The following is a 24,653-nucleotide window of genomic DNA, read 5'->3' as shown; positions in this document are numbered from 1 at the left end:
GGCAATTTCTCTGGAAAACATCTAGTAAATTTTCATCTGCTTTTCGGAGTGCCCATGCTTCAGAGCCATATTTGACCACTGTCATCACTGTAGCTTCCAATATTCTAATCTTGGTTTGTAGGCTTATCTTTCTATTCTTCTAAACTTTTTTTAACTGTGAAAAAACACCCTGAGCATTAGCTATTCTACTTGTAACATCTTCACTGCTCCCACCATCTTTACTAATAATACTACCAAGGTAACTGAAGCTCCCAACCTGATCAATCTTTTCGTTACCTAATGTCACTTGTTCATCTTCACTTATTCCTAGCCTTAGTGACTTAGTCTTCTTAACATTAATTTTCAAGCCTATTTTAGCACCCTGAACTCGTAAAACCTCTAAAAATTCATTCATTTTGCTCACATTTTCATCTAATATGCTTAAATCATCAGCATAATCTAAGTCCTGGAGCGTTCTTCCTCCCCATTTGATTCCATGGTCTCCAATTGCCTTTCCTGTGCTCCTTAAGACGAAGTCCATCAAAATGATCCATATAAAGGGGGATAGGACACAACCCTAACAGATAATCTATGCTTAAACTTTTAGGTTGCCCCGTTTGTGGTAAAACAATTTATGACAAATTTCTGGTAGTCCCGCCACTTTGTGAATCCCTGTCCCACTATTTGTGAAATTCCAGCTATTTCCCTGTTTCAGCGTTGATAAGAAGGTATTAGTGGAAATTTACGTATTTGCTAAAATTTAATCAAAAGCCCCCTTTTAAAAATCCTGGATCCGCCACTCAGTCAAGTCATAAGCCATACCTGTGAGATGGGACAGTAGGAAACCACTTCACCGGCTCACCCCTTTCTTTCTGCTTTCGCAATAATAAATAATAAAAGTTCGCACCATTTTTCAAAGTTGCTCAAGCTACTGAGAATTATACAATGAGGCGCTTAACAAAAGAAATTACAACCGACCAGCTTATGCAGCAAAAGAGTATTTGAGATATTATACCCAGGCTTTTCTCTTGTGTCCTGGACATTTGAACAGTAATAAAGAAATGACTTATTTTCCAGATGAACAACATTGCCATGCTTCAATTTCCTGCCTTGTCTGGTGCTAGCAAGAAGGGCCTTAAAAACATAACTCAAAAAGAAACAGAATCATCAAATTTTGATATATGAAAATATGGAAAGACGCCACCTCACAATTTAGGACCCACTACATCATTTAATTGTTCTCATGGAATTACCTTGCTCTGAACTTTCCGTTTCCTTATGAATTTACTTGCGTCATTTTTGCTATTGTTGAAGGAGGAGAATATATTACATAAAAAAAGAAAGGTGCTAACCTTTTTCACCCTTTTCTCTTCTAAGATCATTTATTAATCTTAAAAACAGAAATAAGTAATGAAATAAATTGGTTTGACGGCAAAAGGTCATCTGAGCGGGACCCAGCGAGAAAAGAATAGACAATAACAAAAATTTTGCCAGAAAGCAAACTATCGTTAGTTGAAACGACAATTAAAGAAGTTAAAGAATAGGGAAAAAACCAATATAGTAAAAGTAAAAACAAATAGAATAGAGAAAAAGTTAGAATTCAAACGGCTGGACAACAGAACCAAGTGAACCACCACTACCAGCAATTTAATAAGCCAGAATTTGACCAAATCAAATCCGAGGTAAACTTACTCCCTGGTCTAACAGTACATGCAGTACTGTTATACTACAAAGTATAATTTGTATAATATCATTCCTTAATTAAATAACCAAAAATAATACTCTACATGAATCAGCTTCCAGTGATAATACAATTTACGCTCTACCCAATTCTATGCTGACATCCAAACTAAACTATTCAAATGAATGAAATAAAAAAATAATTCAAATAAAAAATAAAGAGAGACTGATTCTTAAGAAATATTCAAAGTTATCCACTATGTTTTTATGAATGTTGATGCTTGCTACTATTTGCTTAACTTTTTAATACTTAATTCTTATTTCAATTTTTGCTTAATGCTTGTTACTATTTGCTTAATTTTTTAACACTTATTTCTTATTTCAGTTTTTCTTTTATGTTAACAATGCTCTGTTAATTTCTTAAACTTTGTAGCTGTTTAGCCTTTAAGGAAATGAGGCTCTCTAAGATCTAGTTATGTTCTTTCAAAAAATAATATATGAACATATTAAACTAATTAAAACCAGCAAGCGATATACTCTCGGAATTTTTTTTCTGTTGTGCTGTTTTCTATCGGTAATTTTTTCTGTATATTTAGTTATGTAATAAGGATCTCCGTTATTATTTGACAACTGAACCACGCATATAAGCCAGTTTTCATGTAGTTAAATTTCGTAGTACAGAGCTTTGAAGATGAGTTTTTCTTTTGATCACGACTTGGAAGTCTTACATCACCTATAGACAAGACAAAATGGAAATGATATCGCGAAAACCGAATAGTTAGGCCGCCCACCACCAGGTTTATAACAAGAACGGTGGAAACAATATTTATGGTCAATCAGTCAAAATAACCAGTACTACATTTCTGGGTCATCAAAATTCACTGTCTTGAGCTAGATGACTAAGCAAAAACTTATTAGGAAGGTTTGTTCAGACGACTGGTTTGGTTCCCTATGAGATTTTTTTCTCCCCCTCCCCCCTATTTATTTTTATTTTAGAGTTATTTTATTTACTTGTATTTTATCTGGTAATATTTTCATATCAGGAATTGTGTGACAGGTTAAAATGCAAAAAAATATTATTTTATGTTACGTAGTATTATTTATAATAGATGCGTTGCAAATATATTATAATTCCAGCATGATAAAGCGTAAATGTATTATTTTGATTCTTGTTTTCCAACGCAAGCAATTGCTACAGGTGAATAACTCCCTACCAATAGCAAAATAAGAGATGTAATTTAAAATTCTGGGGATATTGAATGAGGTGACATCCAATCAATATTATTGATTGCATAATGAACAGAGAAATCAAATGATACGAATGAATATGACCTATTGGTCGAATGTGTCATACCCCAAAGAACAACAGCAACAACCAGAATTAAATGGCCGGTTTCACTTGTTTCAGTTTAGAAAACGGGTTAGGAAAATTTTAATAACACTTTGGGGTGGGACTGAAGAAACAGTGAATCGACGTAGCTAAAATAATGATAGTCCTGTAGTCCGTTATAAATTGACAAGCCAAAGAGTCTGTCAGACGACCTGTGTAAAAAAAGAAAGGTATGATATGTAGTATTTTGTGAGGGCAGGGAAAGGAAATCTCTCACCGAAGAAAAAATTGAAATTACCCTTCCCCCTCCCTTCCTTAGCTTCAAGATGAGCCCCTGCTGGGAGACAAACGGGGTGAACTTACAAAAACTGCGTGTGGGATTCGTCATCATGTCATAAAGCCTATGACTATAGTAAAGAAAAACACTCGCAAAGGTTCAGATTTTAGATACCGTTTTTTATCGCGTCAAGTGACTGTTTTCAGAAGTAAACTGGCTCAGTAACTGATAGACAGTAATTGACATAAAGTTACACACATTGTGGATAAAAGACGATATAATTTAGTATGAATTATCCTGATATCTCTCAATTTTTCCCGGTGCCTAATCTGTGAGTGAAAATACTATTGGTATTCCCTTGGAGCCATTATTTTCCTTGTAACAACATCAGCCGAATCTGGTTTCTTTTCTGTTACAACTCTGAAAATAAGGAGAAATACACTCTACTCCATCCTTTATTATGATGGGGTAAATTGCATCTTTCCATTTTTGCGTTGTTTATTCCTTCCTGGAATAAAACGATAAGGAAGTAAGTGAGAGGAAAACAAGCTGTCTTAATGGAACTTCTGCAAACAAAATCCAGAATCATTTACTGATTGTTGCAATTTCAAAATGTTTCGACCAGAGGTAACACTAAATAAGTGATTATCTACTTACTAAAACTTCAAATACTAAAATAAGCTTGGAAGGGGGAGGGGAGGGGGATGAAAAGACAACAGGAAAGATACAATTTTTTGCAAATTGTCTTGCCTCTCACCCTTATTACACCACTTAGGACTGGTTTAAAAAACCTACCTTTTCTTCTGGGCTTAAGACTAAAGCAGAATTTGATATATCTGGGTCGGAATAACCTTTCATTGGCTTCGTTGCTACAGGTCCCATGAAAACGTTAACAATGGCAAACTGCATCAGTGACAAGAACACAAAAACTGTGCATGAGGACATCCACACGTCTATAGCCTTGACGTAACTTACTGGTGGTAAGGCTCTTTGAGATTGTGTGCTTTGTGTTGCTGGAATTGAATACAAAATTTGATTATTTGCTAGTTCTTCTTGAAACTATAAACGGTTGACTCAAATGAAAGAGAATTGGAAACTTATAAAGCTTGATCTTCAGGGACTTAACATGGGAAGATAAGGATTAAGAGCGTTTAATAGCGATTGCAGTGTAGGGTTTGGCTAATTGAAAAAAGGGTATAAAAAAATCGCAAAATTTGATAGTATTAACCTATAAAAAAATTAAAAATAGTAAAGCTAAAATTCTCAGTAAGACTGAAACTTAATAATTTTTTTTTATTTTAAGATCTTTTCGAAGTCAGAATCCAGTCTGGTCGAGAAGGGCCTGGGTTTGTTTGGCAATAGTACTTTTAAGTTAAGCAGGCTAGCCAAGCTTAAGATGGTAAGCCTGGCTGGGAAACAATGCTCCTCTCCTTACCCTCTTCTGCATTTTAAAGTCTGATAAAAAAAAAAATAAAGTGTGCAGCATTTTTTGGTCAACTAAAGTCACCAAACACTAGATAACACTGTGATTTTTCGTTTCAATATTAGCACCAGTGTCCGCTCTTACAAATTTGTCAGGTTCTTTGATCCAAATCAAATATAAAAAAACAAATTTTTCAACTGAAAGCAAGGAGCTTTTCAACATTAAAACTTAAAACATGCAGAAATTATTCCGTATTTGAAAGGGATTTCCCTATCCTCAACACCTCGCTCTTTACGATAAAGTTTGACTCCTTGTCACCACTTTACTTTTAAAGTAGTAAAAAACTTTAGCGTAAAGAGTGAAGTTCTGAGGAGATACTAGCCTTTTTTATAGACAAAATAAATTCCTGTTCGATTTAAGTTTTACTATCGCTCCTTACTTTCATTTGAAAAATTTGTTTGTTTTACTATTTAATTTTTTACCTTTTTTTAAATAATGCCGAGACGTGTGTTAAAATTAATCCATCAAAAAGTAATAAATATCATTATTTTTTAATATGTAGATAATACAAATTAACTTTTTGTTCTTGAATTTCCCAATTTGCTACGTACCTTTGGTTATTTGTGTTCGCTTGTTTTACGGTCAAGGACTACAATATTCTGGTATGTGATATATTTTTCATTATTTGATGGTGATTTCATTGCTTAAACTGCTTTCCAAATATCGAAACATTACTGGTTAATTCTGTTTCATGTGTTGGTTAATGATGGTATTATAAAATAGATACAAATTGGCCAAGTCTAGTCAAACTAAACATGTTTTGAGGAAAAATCTTTAAGCCTTAGACTAAAAAATTCTACAGGAAAAGCTTTAACTTACACTATACTTTACCCCCCAGCCCGTTAATATCTAATTCATTTTGCCATGCGTCATTCTTGTTTTCAATAAGCACAAATAAATTGAATCAATGATGACCTGATCAGGAAACAGAAAAACACAAGAAATATGATTTGGGTTATATATTTCCACACAAAGGAGAGACAGGGGGTATATTACAAAAAAGTGCCTTCAAAATACTTTAAAGACATTATTTTGACATATTTTAAGCAAGAAGTATTTTCTGAACATGTCTTCTTCTCAATAGTCCCTATATATGGCTAATACTTTAAGTTCCTACAGTAAAATAGTGCCAATTCAGAAGAAAATATATCAAAATATAGCCTTAGGCATTACCTGATCAATTAATTGATTAAATAAAAAACAATTTTTTTCAACTGAAAGTAAGGAGCAACATTAAAACTTAAAACGAGTAGAAATTATTACGTATATGGGGTGGGGTCCGCCCCCTCGTGAATACTTCACTATTTACGCTAAAGTTCAAATTTTGTTCTAGTTCTAGTTCAGTTCCCTGAATCATAAAGGCTGTTTATTTAGAATAAATAGCTCTTTTAAAAGTACTAGTAAAAACTTTAGCGTAAAGAGCGAGGTATTGACGAGGGGGAGAAACCCGTCATATACATATTAGTTTTTGTTCGTTTTAAGTTTTAATGTTGCTACCTACTTTCAGTTGAAAAAATTAGTTTTTTTGTTTAATTTATGATCGTTTTTCCAATAATGCTGGGAGATCCGGTGCCCCCTTAATGGAATATTCCCTTCCCCTATGAAAAACTTCTCCATAGAAAGAACCTCCCATGTAACCCCCTCTTCCCAACACCTCTCTAGAAAAAAATTCCCTCTGAAAACGTCTGTGTATTTGCAATAACCTATACTATATGTAAACAATGGTCAAAGTTCACAACTTGCAGCCCTTCCCCCGGAAATTATGGGGGTTTAAGTCATTGTTAAGGACATAAATATTATGTTTTTCGACTATGCTGAACAAAATGGCATCTCAAATTTTTGATCGAGTGACTTTGGAAAAAAATAAGCATGAGAGGGGGCCTAATTTCTCTCCGAGTTTTTGGCGACTTAGAAAGGGCACTAGAACGTTTTATTTCTGTTTAAATGAGCTCTCTTACGATATTCTAGGACCACTGGGTCTATAAAATCACCCCTTCCTAAATGAACAACAAATAAACATGTATCAGCGATCTTTCTTCTGGCAAAAAATAAAAAAATTCCACATTTTTGCAGACAGGAGCTTAAAACTTCTTCAGTATCAGATTCAATTACATTTAGAGAATGTTTCCTTTTTTTCCAAAAATATAGTAATTTTTCTCAGGATCCTAACTTTTGATTGGTAAAACTAAACTTAATGAAACTTATGTATTTGAAATTAGCGTAGATAGATAGATAGATAGATTTATTCATACGAAAAGCCCAATTGGGCCATGGTGACATACAAAAAACAAGTGTAAAAAATACAGCAACAAACATAGACTGAAAAGAAATTAAACTAATTATTTAAGAAAACATCACGATACCTTATACCTACGCGGACGAACTTTCCAATATTATTTATAGTTAAGTAACACCTACTTCTCAAAATTTCCGAAATCCAATCTCTCCCCCGAACCTCCTTACCAAATATTTCCAAGTGCAAGTCCCTTAACTCCCTACAATCCATTAAAAAATGTTACAAAGACTCATCCATCTCTCCACACATAGGGCAACTGTAAGGACCATCTCTCAATATATTTCTCCCTAAATATTTCCTACGTTCTCCAAGAGGCATAAAATTTACCCTTACAAACATTATCCGTTTCGAATCATCCGGAGCCAATCCCATTTTTAGATAAATTTCTTCGCCCCAGTTCTCCTTGACCTCCACATATATCCCAAGGGACGGCGAGGTAGCCTTCCCAGCTTGCCAAACCTGAACTTCCTGAGATTCTAGCCTACTAGCAACTAACCTAGATACAGTCCCTACCATCTCTCCTATCCCCTTTCCCTTATTCCAGCAATTACCTAGCCCTACACGGTCTAATATGTTCTTCACCTTATTTGGCCACGAATCCTTCCTCCTATCTTGAAGCATCATTAAAAATGCTTGTTTAACTAGCCTATTATCTTCTATCGATGATGCCCTTTCCCAATATTTAACCATACTAATTAACCTACTCTGTCTCATACACTTTATTCCTATATCCCCTTCTAGTATTAACCCATTAAACTTATTATCAAGGCCTAATATACGCTTAAAAAACCTCAACTGCATTCTCTCTAAATTCAACCCCTTATTAAACCCCCAAAGCTCCGCCCCGTAATGCAAAGCCGATCTATCCCCTAGCATTAAAAACATACTTTAGCAGTCCTACATCCCCAATTTCCTTGATACTACTTTTACTTAACAATCCTAGCAGTCTGTTTCCATTACTTTCTACTATCTTGAGATGTTTCTCGCATTTTCCATCTGACGAAAGCCTACAACCTAGGTACTGAAATTCATCTACGTAGTCTAGTGTCCTACCTTCATACGTAAACTGACACTGCGGATCTATATGTTCTCCACTTTTCCTACAGGCCATTACCACCAACTTCTTTATATTTAATACTAGTTTCTTATTCCTAAAATAAGAAGATGCTAGATCTAGCAGTTGTTATAAATGTTCTTTACTTTCCGCTACTAATGCTATGTCATCCGCGAAAAGTAATGCCATAACGCTTGCACTTGAAAGCTTTGATACAAATTCGATTCTTTTGATGTATGTATTGGTATCAAAGTTCCGTTTTTCAGAGTTTAGGTGACTTTTGAGCCTGGTAGCTCCTTACCTACAGTTCATTACCACAAACTGTTTGATTACTGCGGAAATACTAATTATATTTTGAAACAAAGCTGAATCAGGAATCAAATTAAACTGCTCTTTTGGCACCACACTGTTTAGTTCATATTTGGGATCTTGGTTCAAGACCACCATGTTAACTAAGGTATAGCTACATCTTTGAACAATAGCCCATGCCTTGTTATTTACACGACAAAAATCATATACAAATAAGAAAAAAACATACCATTTCATACCGAACTTCTTTTTTTCAAACATAACAGGCCTGATTTATGCTGCCACTATCCTGACATGAATATATTTATTGTTTGGTATATTGGGGGGAGGGGGTTGCCCCTGCTCACTACATCACCCTTTGCTTTAAAGTTCATATTACTTTTAAAATAACTTCTAATTAAAATCAAATTAAGTCGTTGTAAAACTTTAGCGTGAAGAAGAATGTCTTGAGAAGGTAACCCCCTTATTATACAAAATAGTTTCTATTCACTTTGAGTTTTAATGTTACTCCTTATCTTCAGTTGAAAAAAAAAACTTTACTATTAAATTGAATTTCTTATTGCTTTTCAAATAATACCGGGAAATGACACTTTCCTCCATGGAAAATTCCCTCGCCAAGGAAAATTCATCAAAGTAAAACTCTTCTCGCATAAGATACCCCCACCCATCCACTTGGAGAATACCCATCGGACAATTCCATCAACGCTGAAAGTCTTCTAGGGAAATTTTCCGCGGGTCATATTTAGTTTTAGGTCATATTAAAAATCTCTTTCCTAAGTAAATTATTCACGGAAAATCCACCACCCCCAGAAAATTTTTTTATGTTAAAATTCAAGTCATACCCTTTTATTCGTAAAAAAAATAAAATGGAAAATTACTGGTTTTTAATTGTTAACCTCTCGATTTCCAGACGAACGCTCTACCACAAGGCTATGAGCTATACATTGCAATTACTAATAATGAATATTAAAAATATAGGCAAATTTCACAACTTATAGCCCTTTCCCCAAGGGCTGTGGTGTTCATACTATCCCTAAAGGTATATAGGACCAAACAGATATTCTGAAAAAATAGCTATATCAAATTCTACTCGTATCACTTTGGGATGAGGGCTGGGGGATTAAGAAGGGTAGTTAAATGCCCTTCAACCTTTTTGGTGACTTAAAAAGGCACTAGAACTCTTATTTTCCACTTAAGTTAACCCTCTGCCGATCTTTTAGGACCATTGTTTTAATACGATTCTCCTTATATTAACATAATTGCTTAACTTACAGCCCTTTTCTCAGGGGCTATAGAGGGCCATATTATCACCAAAGCATTTTGATTGGACCTACGAACAATTTTACGAAAATGGCTTTAGAAAAATTTTCATCCGACCTTGGGGGAGGGAACTCAAGGAGGAGGGGGATAGCTGCTCATCAGTTCAGCTGCATAAAATTAATGCAATACTCTCAGCTAGTGACTCGGTACCCCGTTCGTACAATATTCACATCGTGAGTGACAGACAAGTCAAACACAATGAAACGACGAGTTTTTGCAAACATTGTATTAGTTATACCATTTTCAAATAGTTGCAAATCTTGATCTAGGATTACACTGATTTATCAAAGGATGAGTTGCGGAGTGGGGTCCCGTTCACTTTACATACAAGAGATGAAAGTCCTTACTTTCAGTTAAAAACATATTTTTTTTGTTTAATACATTAAGAACTTCAGCGTAAAAAGCAAGGGATTGACGAGAGGGAAGTCCCTCTCATAAACGAGATAATTTCCGTCTTAACTTTTAACATTGCTTGTTACTTTCTATTCAAAAAAAAACATGTTTTCTTATTAAATCATCGTTTGAATTGATATTCACTTGAATTGTTTAAAAAAATACTCAGATTCAAGTCACTTGAATTAGTGACTTGAATCAGAAGTATTATGATACTAGGAATTCTTTCTGGATAGTGTCCGAGGGTAAGAAATCTCAACTAATATCTTTGATTTAGGGCTTTGGGAAGCCCCAGGTGTGGATCTCTCTATTAGAGTGTATAAAGTTGTCATAAAGTGTTAAACACTTCAAAAAATGCAATTTGAGTGCAAGATTTATTGTTAGGATAGAAATAACCATTACTGACAAACCAGCAGGTTTCTCTAACAGTTCTTGAAAGGTTTTGTTAATATTTTTTCGCTGATAAATTAATCTAACCATACAGACTTGTTAAAACAGTCTTGGGATTGTTCGGTTTTCAATCAATATTGGAAATTAGTGAATGGGGTAGGTCTAACTTGCCTTTATCTTCACAACAAAAACAATTTTGACGTAACACCTTAAATAGGAGTGGACCACACTGCCGTTCTATGACGAACAAATATGAATCTGAATATAAATGAATTTATCCCAATTTGTACGTTTATTCGTTCGCAATATAAAAATGCTTACCTAATGTCAAAAGCGACGTAACACCTAACGTAATTCTTGCTGGAATTGCTTCAGGCTTAATCCAGAATGATATCCAGGACATCACAACAATCAATGCTGAAGGAATATAGGTGTGGAATAGATGGTAGCCTAAGCGTCTCCGAAGATTGAAGACAACAGCAAGACATGTAAAGTTGCCTGAATTAGAAAAGAATCATTAATACACAATAAAAACGTGGTGCTCCCTAAGAAGAGGAAGAAGGTAATTAAGTGAGAGAAATATTCAGAGAGCCATTGGTGTTCTGTCCCGAATTATCTGCCCCATACCATGTAGGTAATGTAAAACTGATGCTTGATAGAGGCGCATATGGAAGAGGAAGAAATTTTACCTTTTATTGAGAAAAACTGCTATGCAAAATATTGTCGACCTATATCATTCGAAGGCCAAGGATTTTTTTTTTTAGTCTAATTTGTAATCTAAATTTTAATTGAATCTCTTTCTAGCTAAGAGTTCCTAGAGTTTCAAGGATGTTGTTCTGGAAGATTTCCAACTAATTCAGAGGGAGAGTGCAGCTATTAAAAGGTGTTTTGCTCCAATTATTCAAACATGAAGTTCACGATCTTGTTTTTATTTATTTCAGAGGGAGAAGGTCAAAAAACCAATAATAAAAAACAGGTGAAATAAACAATATAAAATTGTAAAAAATTTTATAAAAAGATCAGAAAAAGTATAAATTTCCAACTTTCTTTAAAGTTATTATGGATTAAATATAATTAAGAATACTTTTACCTAATAGAAAAATCAATGTTGGAATTTAATACAAACTAAAGTTATTCTGCACATAATAATGAACTGTCACTTCCTGAAGTCCCCAGCCTTTACACTAAAGTTGAACTTTTGCTTACTTGAGATTATTTTCAGAGTATTTGTTCAACATAGAAATTTTGTTTCTAGGCGATGGGATGTCCCTTCTTTTTTTCATTTTAGACCTTCTGTAAAGTCGGCATTTCCGATGTGAATGTTCAGCTCTTAACAGAATCGATCAAGTATATAATTGGCTATAACCTTTTTTTTGTAACTGGCGATAGCTGAGCTCAATACGACACTTCGGCTACTTACAGTGTTTATAGAATATGCAGAAATCCCATTTCTTTAAAAATTACCATGCATTACCATTATTTCTGTAAAAAAAATAAGACAAGAAAAATCCATCGGTAGTATAAATACTAATCATCATACTTAGAAACATAGTATTCAAAATTGCTAGTACAATCGAACTACGCCATAATCGTCATAACGACGCCATAATCTGCATCTTTATAATCGTAGGTTACTACCATGAATGATGTTATAGTAAAACTGTATGGTGGCTTCAGTTACAATGGGGTTCGTTCTTTACTATATTGATTCAGAAACCTTTTCCACAAAACAAGTTTTTCAAAGAAAAGTAAAGAGCTCCATTAAACCAAAAGTGAGTAGAAATAAAGTCAAATAATCTTCCAATCGTAAAATTACCACAAATTATTATTAATAACTAAATGAAACTCGAAACGAACAGAAATTACAATAAATAGCTTAGTCAAACTCAAAACAAGAAAAAATTAACATGAGTAAGGATGATAACCCCCATGCCTTCTCAAGACGAGAACATAATTTGTGGTTTACTGAAAAAAACTGAAAAAAACGAGATAATTTTTATGACTGCAGAAATAGTTGTATTTTGAATCACTTCTAACCTGTTGAGTACTCTAGAGTGCAATCTTCCGTCGAATTGGAAGCTATATCCAGCTGGGGTAGCTCAATTTCTGGATTTACAACTAATGGATCTGTTATGTTCCAGCGGAAAACGAGGTCAAAGGTAGTGTGCGATACTAAAAATAAAGAAGATACGTTATTTTTCATATGAAATAACATTCAAATTCTACCAGGTCACAGATTAGTAAACCTTAACTTGATTTTCACCTAACGTGTGACGACTATTTAAATTAAATCTAAAAAGTAAATGCATGCGCATGTGGCTGTAAAATTTTTCTAGAGAGAAAAAAAATGCAAGAAATGGAAAAAGAAAAGGCATTCAAGCATTTTTATAATACCTATGAAACTCTTAATGTTTTTGAATTAATGTAGCTTTCGAATTTGGCTCACCGTACATGAATAAGTAAAACAAAATTTGTATTTAACTTTTAGTTTTTAAATTAATAGTAAGCTTGGATTTCTGTTCCAGTTGTTTAAGAATGACTACTGAGTCTCAAATGTTGTTCAATTAGAATAATAACCTCTTTTAAGAGTCAAATCAGAACGTTTAGCGTAAGAGCAAGCTATTTAGGAGAAACAACTCCCCCCTCCTATACGTAATATTTTCTGTTTGTTTTAAGTTTTAAATGTTGCTTCTTACTCTCAATTGAAACAACTTGTTTTTATTTAATTTGTGATCTTTTTTAAATATTTTCGGGAAATCCAGCTCCCACTCCATGGAAACTTCCCTTCCCCACGAGAAAATTCTTCATGGAAAAATTCTCCCACGTAACTGAAATTAGCCATATTTGCAGGGAAGCTAAAGCAAAGGGCATTGGCATTAAATTCACATTGTGTAAAAACCAGCAACTTGGACCATAAAAAGAGACAAGACCAAAAAAAAAACGGAAATTTACAAGTATTATAAATGATGATTCGGTGGAAGAAAAAGAAATTTTTTTTTCCACTACCTCAGCAATTATCAAATCTACAGCCACGACCGTCATGTAAAACTGGACCAATAAGGAAAGCTAAGTTACAATTTTGGCAGACTAGTGAAAAACTCCTGTTTGATATTGAATAATTAAAAGTTGTGTTTTCAGGCACCGGGTTAAACGGGTATTTTGAGTTGATTTGGCAAATTTTTGTTTTTAAGTTCTCCGTGTTTAACCCAGCCAAACGTTAAAGCATTTCATCTTACGACTTCCAACCGTATCGAACACAGGTTCTTTAAAATTGTAATTGGCCAGAATTTCATGGTTGAGCACGGGCTTTGAAAAGACCCAAGCCATTTCAAACACGAAACTCAATACCACAATCTGCACAACCCGCGTCCAACTCTGTGTTTGATGTGGGTGAATTGAAAACGGAGCTAAGATATGTGGTGTAAATACTTAATTTTGAGAAACAGATATTATATATTTCTGATAACTCAGTCTCAGAAAATTTTCGGAACTTCGTAGAGTGTCGGACAATCCAACTGTAGAACTTTCAAGCTCTTATCTACAAAAATGTGGAATTTCATATTTTTTGCCAGAAGACAGATCACGGATGCGTGTTTATTATTTAAAGAGACACCCATTTGGCTGTACCTGCGGATACACCTTGTCTAGGTTAGCTCCGAGCATCGTAGCTTGAAGTGGCGATTGATTAATATCGTTTCAGAGAGTTTCCACGTCAGAAGTTCTCTCCGGGACGGTTTTCCTTAGGCTGTAAGAAAATAGCCCACAAGGAGTAATTAGTATAGGTTTTATTTCACATCAGGAGTGGAATGTAAGCCTCAGTATTGCCGTGGCACCCTTCACCATTCCCAACTGCTGGAAACTTGGGATACATGTGGCAAAAGAGACAACCGATTTCTTCACAAGCTAGTTAAACAACAGCATATGAAAGTTAGCTTCACCTTTGAAAAACAAACTAAAGTATTCAAGCTAAATGCTTCGAATTTGATTCAACTGAGCTGTGTTTTGTTTTCACGACGGACACACTTTACAACAGGAAATACCCCGAGCAAAGCTTGAACAACTCAGCCAGTGAAGCAGCCCTGGCCGTAGAATACCAAGAAGTATGCTTTTTGTTGATTAAGTAAAAAAAAAAAAAAATTAACTGTAAGTAGTGACATTAAAACTTAGAACGAACAAAATTTATTTCGTATGTAAAAGGGGCTGTCCCCTCCCCAACGTAAGATGACGCTTAAGTTTTTTTTATTGTTTTAAAAAGTAGAGTTGTGACAAAGAGTCAAACTTTAGCGTAAAGAGCGGGGCGTTGAGGAGGAGACAACCCCTTTCATATACAGAATAATTTTCGTTCGTTTTAAATTTTAATGTCACTCCTTACTTGCAATTAAAAAAACTTTTTTGGATTAATGCATGTTTTGATTTAGGGTCACCGCACATGAATAATTAAACAAAATTCGCATATTAATTTTTATTTTGCTAAATGGCTTTCTAATAGTTTTGATCGGACGATTCTGAAAAAAGGCGTGGGAGAGGAGGCCTAGTTGCCCTTCGATTTTCGGTTACTTAAAAATGCAACTAGATTTTTTTTACGAACTTTTTTGTTAGTAATAAACATACGTACCTTACGAATTAAGTTAGGTAACGAACTTCTATATTTGTGTATTTTTATTACGTACTAGCTGTTGGGGTGGCGCTTCGCGCCACTCCAACACCTAGTTGGTGGGGGCGCTTCGCTCCCCCTCCAAGCCCCCCCGCGCGCGTAAGTCGTTACGCGCCATATTAGTTACGCGTCATTGTAGTTGTATCCATGTGTCCCACCTGTGAAGACAGATAGATATATATATATATATATATATATATATATATATATATATATATATATATATATATATATATATATATATATATATGTTTTTAACTACGGAAAACTTGCGAATATACAACATTCTTGGCTGTCCCATTGTCTGTGCAAATAAATAGATTGTCAGGTTTACCGACTCTTGAACATGCAACATATAATTGTCCATGGGAAAAACAATCTGTATTCAGATCTATACCTCATTATTCTAATGATTGCCCTTGAGCTTTGTTGATGGAGATTTCTAATCGAACATTCCCTGTGTCCCCGTCGCCATTTATATATCCCCCTGTGCCCACCGGCAACCCCGTTGTAGATGTGTCCCTGTGTCCCGGTCGTCATTTATATTCCCTGTGTCCCGGTCGTCATTTGTGTCCCGCTGTGCCAGTCTGTAATTTCTCTTTGAGTGTCGCGGTCGTCATTTATATTCCCTGTGTCCCGGTCGTCATTTGTGTCCCGGTGTCCTGGTATGTAATTTCTCTTTGAGTGTCCCGGTCGTCATTTATATTCCCTGTGTCCCAGTCGTCATTTGTGTCCTGGTGCTTTGTTGATGGTGATTGCTAATCGAACATTCCCTGTGTCCCGGTCGCTTTCTCTTTGAGTGTCCCAGTCGTCACTTATATTCCCTGTGTCCCGGTGTCCAGGTCGTCATTTGTGTCCCGATGTCCCGGTCTGTAATTTCGTCAGTCGACAAACATGACGTCAGTCGACACACAAACATGACGTCACTCGACAGACACACAGACAACTTATTTTATATATATATATATATATATATATATATATATATATATATATATATATATATATATATATTATATATATATATATATATATATATATATATATATATATATATATATATATATATAGATGTGAGGGGCTTTGCCCCCTCGTCAATACCTCGCTCTTTACACTAAAGCTTTAATTTTGTCCCAAATCCTTAAGAATGACCCCTGAATAACAAAGGCCGTAGAATAAATAGTTGAAATTACTAAAAATGCTTTAGCGTAAAGAGCAAGGTATTATAAAGGAGACTTCCTGTATCTTATGTTCGTTTTAAGTTTTAATGCTGCTCATTACTTTCAGTTAAAATAAATATTTATTTTTTTCTTTTTTTGAATAATTCTAGAAAATCCTGTCCCCCCTTCATGGAAATTCTCTCCCCTCATGATAATTCCTCCGTGGAAAGATCCTACCGCCTAAACCCCTCCCCCCGACCTACCCCCACCCCAACGAGAAAAAGTCCCCCCGAAAACGTCTGTACATTTCATAATAACCATTTCTATATGTAAACAATGGTCAAAGTTTGTAACTTATACCCCTCCCCCGGGGACTGTGGGGAGTCTAGTCGTCCCAAAAGACATAGTTATTAGGTTTTTGACTACGCTCAACAGAATGACTACCTCAAAATTTTGATCCAGTGACTTTGGGGAAAACATGCGCGTGGGAGGTGGCCTAGGTGTCCTCTATTTTTCAGTCCCTTAGAAAGGGCCCTAGAACTTTTAATTTCCATTATAATGAGCCCTCTTGCGACATTCTAGGACCACTGGGTCGATAAGATCACCCTTAGAAAAAAACAGGCAAAGAAACAAACAAACAAATAAACACGCATCCGTGATCTGTCTTCTGGCATCCACATTTTTGTAGATAAAAACTTGAAACTTCTTCAATAAGGTTTTCTGATACGCCGAATTCAATGGTGTAATTTTCGTTAAGATTCTATGACTTTTAGGGGGTATTTCACCCTATTTTCTAAAATAAGTTAAATTTTCTCAGGCTCGTAACTTTTGATGGGTAAGACTAAAATTGATGAAATTTATATATCTATAATTAAATATAAAATGTGACTCTTTTAATGTAACTATTGGTATCAAAATTCTATTTTTTTAGAGTTTCGGTTACTATTGAGCCGGGTCGCTCCTTACTACAGTTCGTTACCACGAACTGTTTGATAGTTTATTAATTTTGCTTTGTGGTGTAAAGAGCACTAAATACGGGAGAGAAGACAAGAACTTACAGCTTTCAATCATCATTGAGCAAATTTGCGTGTCAAAGGGGTAGGCCTCGAATTTCATTGCACAGGAGAGCACCAATGTAAGCCTGAAAATTCAATTATTTATTCGGATGAGATGTTATATTTTGGCTATTATACAGAGAGATTGAAGTGTTTTAGGGTATTAATTTATAAAAAAAACGAAAAAGAATGTTTTTAAAGAAAATTAAAAGCCATATTAAACTTAAGATCACAAGAAATAGAACCCTACAATAACTCAAACTCAAAACGACCATAAATTACTATTCAAGAATAAATGAAACCCAAAACGAACAGAAATCAAATAAAAAATCATAGCAAACAAACATACAATAGTTACTAACATAAATGATATATATATATATATATATATATATATATATATATATATATATATATATATATATATATATATATATATATATATATATATATATATATATATATATATATATATATATCTTAAAACAAGTGAAATCTAAATTGAATATACAAATCAAGTTTGAAACAAACCAAAAATCACTACAAACAAGAGTAGAGTTTTGTCTCCTTCTCTCACTATACGAGCATAAAATCTACTGTGCCTGCGGTGCTTTACTGACTTTTGTCTTACCCCTGGTTCCCACTGCTGCGATTGCGTGCAAAATCCTGCGACATGTGACAAATGACTCAAATCGTGCGACAAACGACGCAAAACCATCTGTTTTGCTGCAATGTCGGACGCCTTGAATAATTTCTACTCATACTACGAATCGCATGCGTTGTTCTGATTAAAAAAAAAATAGTCATAACCAAAGTCATGGAGCTGATTGAAAATTAATACAAGTAATACTTGTTTATTCAATTAATTGTTTCTTATTTATTCATTAAGTTAAAGGTTCTACAGAAGCTAATTTATATCGTTTAAAGTTTTTTCATTCTAGAGTTTGTCGCAGCGACGCAAAAGTCTACGTTTCTTTGTGAACCTCCATCCGATTCTGTCGTGCGTCTGTTCCACCAGAAAAGAATCGTGTCGGGATTGACGCAGCAGAGGGAACCAGAGGTTAGACAGTCTTGGAAAGTACAAATTAAATCATATTGAATGTTTGATATATAATAGTATTAATTTTGGAAACATAAAAAATTCAAGATTTTATTTCCCAGTAATCTTATTTTCATTTGCAATGCTGTAATCAAACAGTTCGTGGTAACGAACTGTAGTAAGGAGCGACCAGGCTCAATAGTAACCGAAACTCTAAAAAATGAAATTTTGATACCAATAGTTACATCAAAAGAATGGAAATTTAATGCTGATTTTAAATATATAAGTTTCATCCAGATTAGTCTTACCCATCAAAAGTTAAGAACCTGAGAAAATTTGCCTCATTTTAGAAAATAGGGGGAAACACCCCCAAAAAGTCATACAATCTTAACGAAAATCACACCGTCAAATTCAGCGTATCAGAGAACCCTACTGTAGAAAAATGTGGAATTTTGCATTTTTTGCCAGAAGACAAATCACGGATGCGTGTTTATTTGTTTTTTTGTTGTTTTTTTTTTGTTTTTTTTTCAGGATGATCGTATCGACTCAGTGGTCCTAGAATGTCACGAAAGGGCTCATTCTAGCGGAAATTAAAAGTTCTAGTACCCTTTTTAAGTGACCAAAAAAATTGGAGGGCACCTAAGCCCCCTCCCACGCTCATTTTTTCCCCAAAGTCATCGGATCAAAATTCTGATATAGCCATTTTATTCACCATAGTCGACAAAACCCAATAACTATGTCTTTGGGGACGACTTACTCCCTCGCAGTCCCCGTGGGAGGGGCTGCAAGTTACAAACTTTGACCTGTGTTTACATATAGTGATGGTTACTGGGAAGTGTACAGACGTTTTCAGGGGGATTTTTTTTTTTGGGTTGGGGGGGGGGGTATATTTGAAGGGGGAGGGTTACCGGGGAGGATCTTTCCATGGAAGAACTTCTCATGGGGGAAGAGACTTTCATTAGAGGGGGCGCAGGATTTTCTAGCATTATTTAAAAAAACAATGGAAAAATAAATATGAAATTTTTTTTCTACTGAAAGTGATAAGCAGCATTAAAACTTAAAACGAACAAAAATTATTACGCATATGAGGGGTTTACCTCCTCGTAATACCTCGCTCTTTACGCGAAAGTGTTTTTAGTAATTTCAACTATTTATTCTACGGCCTTTGTGATTCAGGGGTCATTCTTAAGGAATTGGGACAAAATTTAAGCTTTAATGTAAAGAGCGAGGGATCGACGAGATGTGAGCCCCCTCATATACGCAATAAAAACATACGAATATAGAAGTTCGCTACGTAATTTATTTCGTAAGTTACGTATATTTTTGACTTATGAAAACGTTCGTAAGAAATTATAAGTTATATTTGCCTTTTAAGTAATCAAAAAATTGGAGGGCAACTAGGCCTCCTCCCTCGCTTCCGATTAAAACTATGAAAAAGCCATTTAGCCCCAAAAAATTAATATGCAAATTTCGTTTTAATTATTTATGTGGGGAGAGCCAAGATCAAACCATGCATTAATTCAAAAACGTCCAGAATTAAACAAAAAAACAAGTGTTTTTAAATGAAAGCAAGGAGCGACATTAAAACTTAAAACGAACAGAAATTACTCCGTATTTGAAAGGGGCTTTTCCTTCTCAACGCCCCACTCTTTACGCTAAAGTTCTTTACTGTTTTAAAATGTAGAGTTAAGAAAAAGAGTCGACCTTTAACGTAAAGAGCCTGGCGTTGAGGAGGAAAAGCCCCTTTCAAATACAGAGTAATTTCTGTTCGTTTTAAATTTTAATATCACTCCTTACTTTCATCTAAAAAAAACTTGTTTATTTTTGTTTAATAACTGAAAAGGAACAAATTTGTAATAAAAATCGCTTTCAGTTTAGCATCAATGACGATGTGGGTTTTAGACTTTTACAGCTAGGGATGGGGGCAGTATCCAAACTCTTCCTGGTAGTATATTTGTAGCTTTGGTAGCTATATTTGTCTTGAACAGTCTTACAAAAAAACTGAAAACATTAAACTGAATATTTGATATAGAGTGATATTAATTTCTTAAAATTCGTCAGATCAAAATTAAATTTTACTGTAATTCTTATGTTTATTTTCAATGTTGTGATAATTACAAAAGAAAATATTTGTGATACAATTTGTTTTCAAAAAAGTGCCAATGCTGCAGTAAATTTCAGACTTTTACAATGAGAAAAGGAGGCAAAAACCAAACTCTTGTTTGTAGTGATTTTTGTTCGTTTCAAGTTTTATTTGTATTAAATAAAAAAAACAAATTTTTTTAAGTTTGACTCTTTCTCTTAATCCTACTTTTTAAAACGGTAAAAAACTTTGGCGTAAAGACTGGGACGTTGATAAAGAAGCAGCCCCTTTCACATACGAAGTAATTTCTGTTCGTTTTAAGTTTTAATGTCGCTCCTTACTTTCCGTTAAAATGTTTTTTTATTTAATTTCTGAACGCTTTTGAATCAATGCATGTTTTGATTTTGGCTCTCCGCAGATGAATAATTAAAACGAAATTTGCGCATTTATTTTTTTGGCTAAATGGCTTTCTCATAGTTTTAATCGAATGATTTTGAGAAAAAAAGGAGCGAGGGAGGAGGCCTAGTTGCCCTCCGATTTTTTGGTTACTTAAAAAGGCAACTAGAACTTTTAATTTTGTACAAATGTTTTTATTAGTAAAAGATATACGTAACTTACAAATTAGCTTACGTAACGAACATCTGTATTCTCATGTTTTATTACGTATATGAAGGGGTTCACCCCTCGTCAGTACCTCGCTCTTTACACTAAAGCTTAATTTTTGTCCCAATTTCTTAAGAATGACCCCTGAATCACAAAAGCTGTAGAATAAATAGTTGAAATTACTAAAAATGCTTTAGCGTAAAGACCGAGGTATTAGTAGGAGGTGAGCCCATCGTATGCGTAATAATTTCTGTTCGTTTTAAGTTTTAGTGCTTCTCGTTACTTTCGGTTGAAACAACTTTTTCATATTTATTTTTTCGCTTTTTTTTAAATAATGCTAGAAAATCCTGCGCTCCCTTCATGAAACTTTTCTTCCCCCATGACAAATTCCTCCAACATATCCCCCTCTTCTCAACCCCCCTCCCCTCCCCCCAGCCTAAAAATCCCCCAGAAAACGTCTGTACACTTCCAAATAACCATTACTATATGTAAGCACTGGTCAAAGTTTGTAACTTGTGGCAACCCCCACGGGGACTGTGGGGGAGTAAGTCATCCCCAAATACATAGTTGTAAGGTTTTTTGACTACGTTGAATAAAATGGCTGAGATAATCTCAGAATTTTGATCCGGTGATTTTGGGAAAATAATTAGCGTGGGAGGGGTCCTAGGTGCCCTCCAATTTTTTTGATCACTTAAAAAGGGCACTAGAACTTTTCATTTCCGTTAGAATGAGCCCTCTCGCAAGATCCTAGGAGCACTGGGTCGATACGATCACCCCTGGGGGAAAAAACAAAACAAAAAAACAAATAAACACGCATCCGTGATCTGTATTCTCGCAAAAAAAATGCAAAATTCCACATTTTTGTAGATAGGAGCTTGAAACTTCTACAGTAGGGTTCTCTGATACGCTGAATCTGATGGTGTGATTCTTGTTAAGATTCCATGACCTTTAGGGGGTGTTTTCCCCTATTCTCGAAAATGAGGCAAATTTTCTCAGGCTGGTTACTTTCGACGGGGAAAACTAATCTTGATGAAACTTATATATTTAAAATCAGCCTGAAAATGCAATTCTTTTGATGTAACTATTGGTATCAAAATTCCATTTTTTAGAGTTTCGGTTACTATTTAGCCGGGTCGCTTCTTACTACAGTTCGTTACCACGAACTGTTTGATATTCAATTTAAGTTCCACTCGTTTTAAGATGTTTAAATAAATTTCTTCAGGAGAAACATTAAAAATTAAAACGAACAGAAATTATTACATATATAAAGAGGGTTGTCTCCTCCTCAACACCTCGTTCTTTACGCTACAGTTTTTTAGTACTTCTGAAAAAAGTTTCTTATTTTTCCACTTAAACAAATATAATGTTTCAGAAGTCGTTCTTAGAGAGCGGGGACAAAATTCAAACTTTAACGTAAAGAGCGAAGTGTTGAGGTGGAGGCAACTCCCTTCATATACGTAATAATTTCTGTTCGTCTTAAGTTTTAATGTTGCTCCTCACTTTCAGTTGGAAAAAAAAAACTATAATCATCTAGACAATTAAATCTCGGTGAAAATTTACCCTGGACAATTACCCTTAACAACTTCACGCTTAAAATTAAGACGGCAAAGAAAAAGTAAGAAATATTAGGAATTTTGTGTAGGAATTCTGGCAAATCCCTCCAATCTTTAATTTACTTTGACAGCTCACCCCCCTAGAAACTTCTCTCCCCATGGAAAGTTCCCCCGTGAAAAAAAAAAACAACAGACAATTTGTCTTCCCAACAAAATGTATGTAAGCTTCCCAATAACAAAGACTATGCTTAAGCAAGGGGCATCTCCTATAACTTGAACATCCTTCCCTTGGTGCTTTGGGGGAGGGGGTCATGTTATATATTAAGTCATAGTTATTTGGTCTTTCAACTATGATGAACAAAATGGCTGTCTCATAATTTTAATATGACGATTTGGGGAAAAGGGGTAGGGAGGGGACATAGTTGCCCTCCAATCTTTTTGGTTACTTAAAAAGGGCACTCTAACTTTTAACTTGCGTTCAAATGAGCTCACCCTCTATGAAAATTTCCTCTCCTCATTGGAAACTTCTTCTGCAGAAAGTTCTTCCCGCGATAAATACACTCCCCCTTTTCAATTCCTTCCAAATAATCACATCCTCGTGCCCCCCCCCTTAAAAGGTCTTGTTGACGATTTTGCCTGAAAAATTATCCTTAGCATGCTTTCGTTTGAAAAAAGACTTTCAGCTCTTATTATTTTTCCGGATTCTGTCAAATTTACTCCCCCCCCCAAAAAAATAAAATGTCTGCATACTCCCCAATAACAATACTATACGTAATCAACGGGCAAATTTTAAAACTTAAGGAACTATCCCCAGGGGCTGTGAGGGGCATTGTTATCTCTAATTGCATAGTTTTGGGATATTTTAGCAATGCTAAATGAAATGACTGTATCAAAATTTTGATAAAAACATCACAAAATTTTGGGGAAAAGGAACTTTTGAGTGGGGCTAGTTGTCCTCCAATCTATTTGGCCACTTAAAAAGAATCGTAAAATCTTTAATTTCCGTTCAAGTTAGCCCTCTCACGGTATTCTAGGACTCCTGGGCTCCCAAGATTACCCCAGGGGAAAAAACAAATAAACACGTATCCGTCATCTTTCTTCGGGCAAAAAAATACAGCATTCCACATTTTCGAAAGTAGAAGCTAGAATCCTCTACAACAGGGTTCTCTGGTGCGCTGTTTGTCGTGGTGTGATTTTCATTAAGATTACTAGCTGTTGGAAAGCCCCCCAACCCCCCCCCCCCCGCGCGTAAGTCGTTACGCGCCATATTACTTACGCGCCATTGTAGTTGTGTCCCTGTGTCCCACCTGTGATATATATATATATATATATATATATATATATATATATATATATATATATATATATATATATATATATATATATATATATATATATATATATATATATATATATATATATATATATATATATATATATATATATATATATATATATATATATATATATATATATATATATATATATATATATATATATATATATATATATATAAATATATATATATATATATATATATATATATATATATATATATATATATATATATATATATATATATATATATATATATGTTTTTAACTACTTAAAACTTGCGAATATACAACATTCTTCGCTGTCCCATTGTCTGTGCATATAAATAGATTGTCAGGTTTACCGACTCTTGAACATGCAACATATAATTGTCCATGGGAAAAACAATCCGTATTCAGAACTATACCTCATTATTCTAATGATTGCCCTTGAGCTTTGTTGATGGTGATTGCTAATCGAACATTCCCTGTGTCCCGGTCGTCATTAGTGTCCCGTTGTCCCAGTCTGTAATTTCTCTTTGAGTGTCCAGGTCGTCATTTGTGTCCCGGTGTCCCGGTCTGTAGTGTCATCTTATAATGACGTCATATACAAAGCCTTATATACTTATATCTTGCGAATATACAACATTCTTCGCTGTCCCATTGTCTGTGCATATAAATA

General features: G+C 34.7%; 2 protein-coding genes across 3 annotated transcripts in view; one reads left to right on the top strand and one right to left on the bottom strand.

Moving 5' to 3' along the window:
* LOC136043097 (glycine receptor subunit alpha-4-like) overlaps positions 1-24,653 on the bottom strand; it is a 125,411-nt gene that overhangs the window by 8,161 nt on the left and 92,597 nt on the right. For both annotated transcript variants that reach the window (XM_065728043.1, XM_065728044.1), the window contains exons 5-8: positions 17,384-17,466; positions 12,549-12,683; positions 10,833-11,009; positions 4,062-4,279 (exon numbers count right to left, since the gene is read on the bottom strand). In XM_065728043.1, the coding sequence (XP_065584115.1) occupies positions 4,062-4,279; positions 10,833-11,009; positions 12,549-12,683; positions 17,384-17,466 (613 nt within the window). The remainder of the gene's footprint in view (positions 1-4,061; positions 4,280-10,832; positions 11,010-12,548; positions 12,684-17,383; positions 17,467-24,653) is intronic.
* Positions 10,991-24,653, top strand: part of LOC136043098 (uncharacterized) — a 78,197-nt gene continuing 64,534 nt past the window's right edge. Inside the window, exon 1 of the mRNA XM_065728046.1 lies at positions 10,991-11,073. The gene's annotated coding sequence lies outside the window, so the exon portion shown is untranslated. The remainder of the gene's footprint in view (positions 11,074-24,653) is intronic.

The sequence above is a fragment of the Artemia franciscana genome, unplaced genomic scaffold (assembly GCF_032884065.1).
Source record: "Artemia franciscana unplaced genomic scaffold, ASM3288406v1 Scaffold_296, whole genome shotgun sequence".
Lineage (NCBI taxonomy): Eukaryota > Metazoa > Arthropoda > Branchiopoda > Anostraca > Artemiidae > Artemia > Artemia franciscana.
Note: the sequence above shows the minus strand (reverse complement) of the source record. Positions and strands in the feature narration are given on the sequence as shown.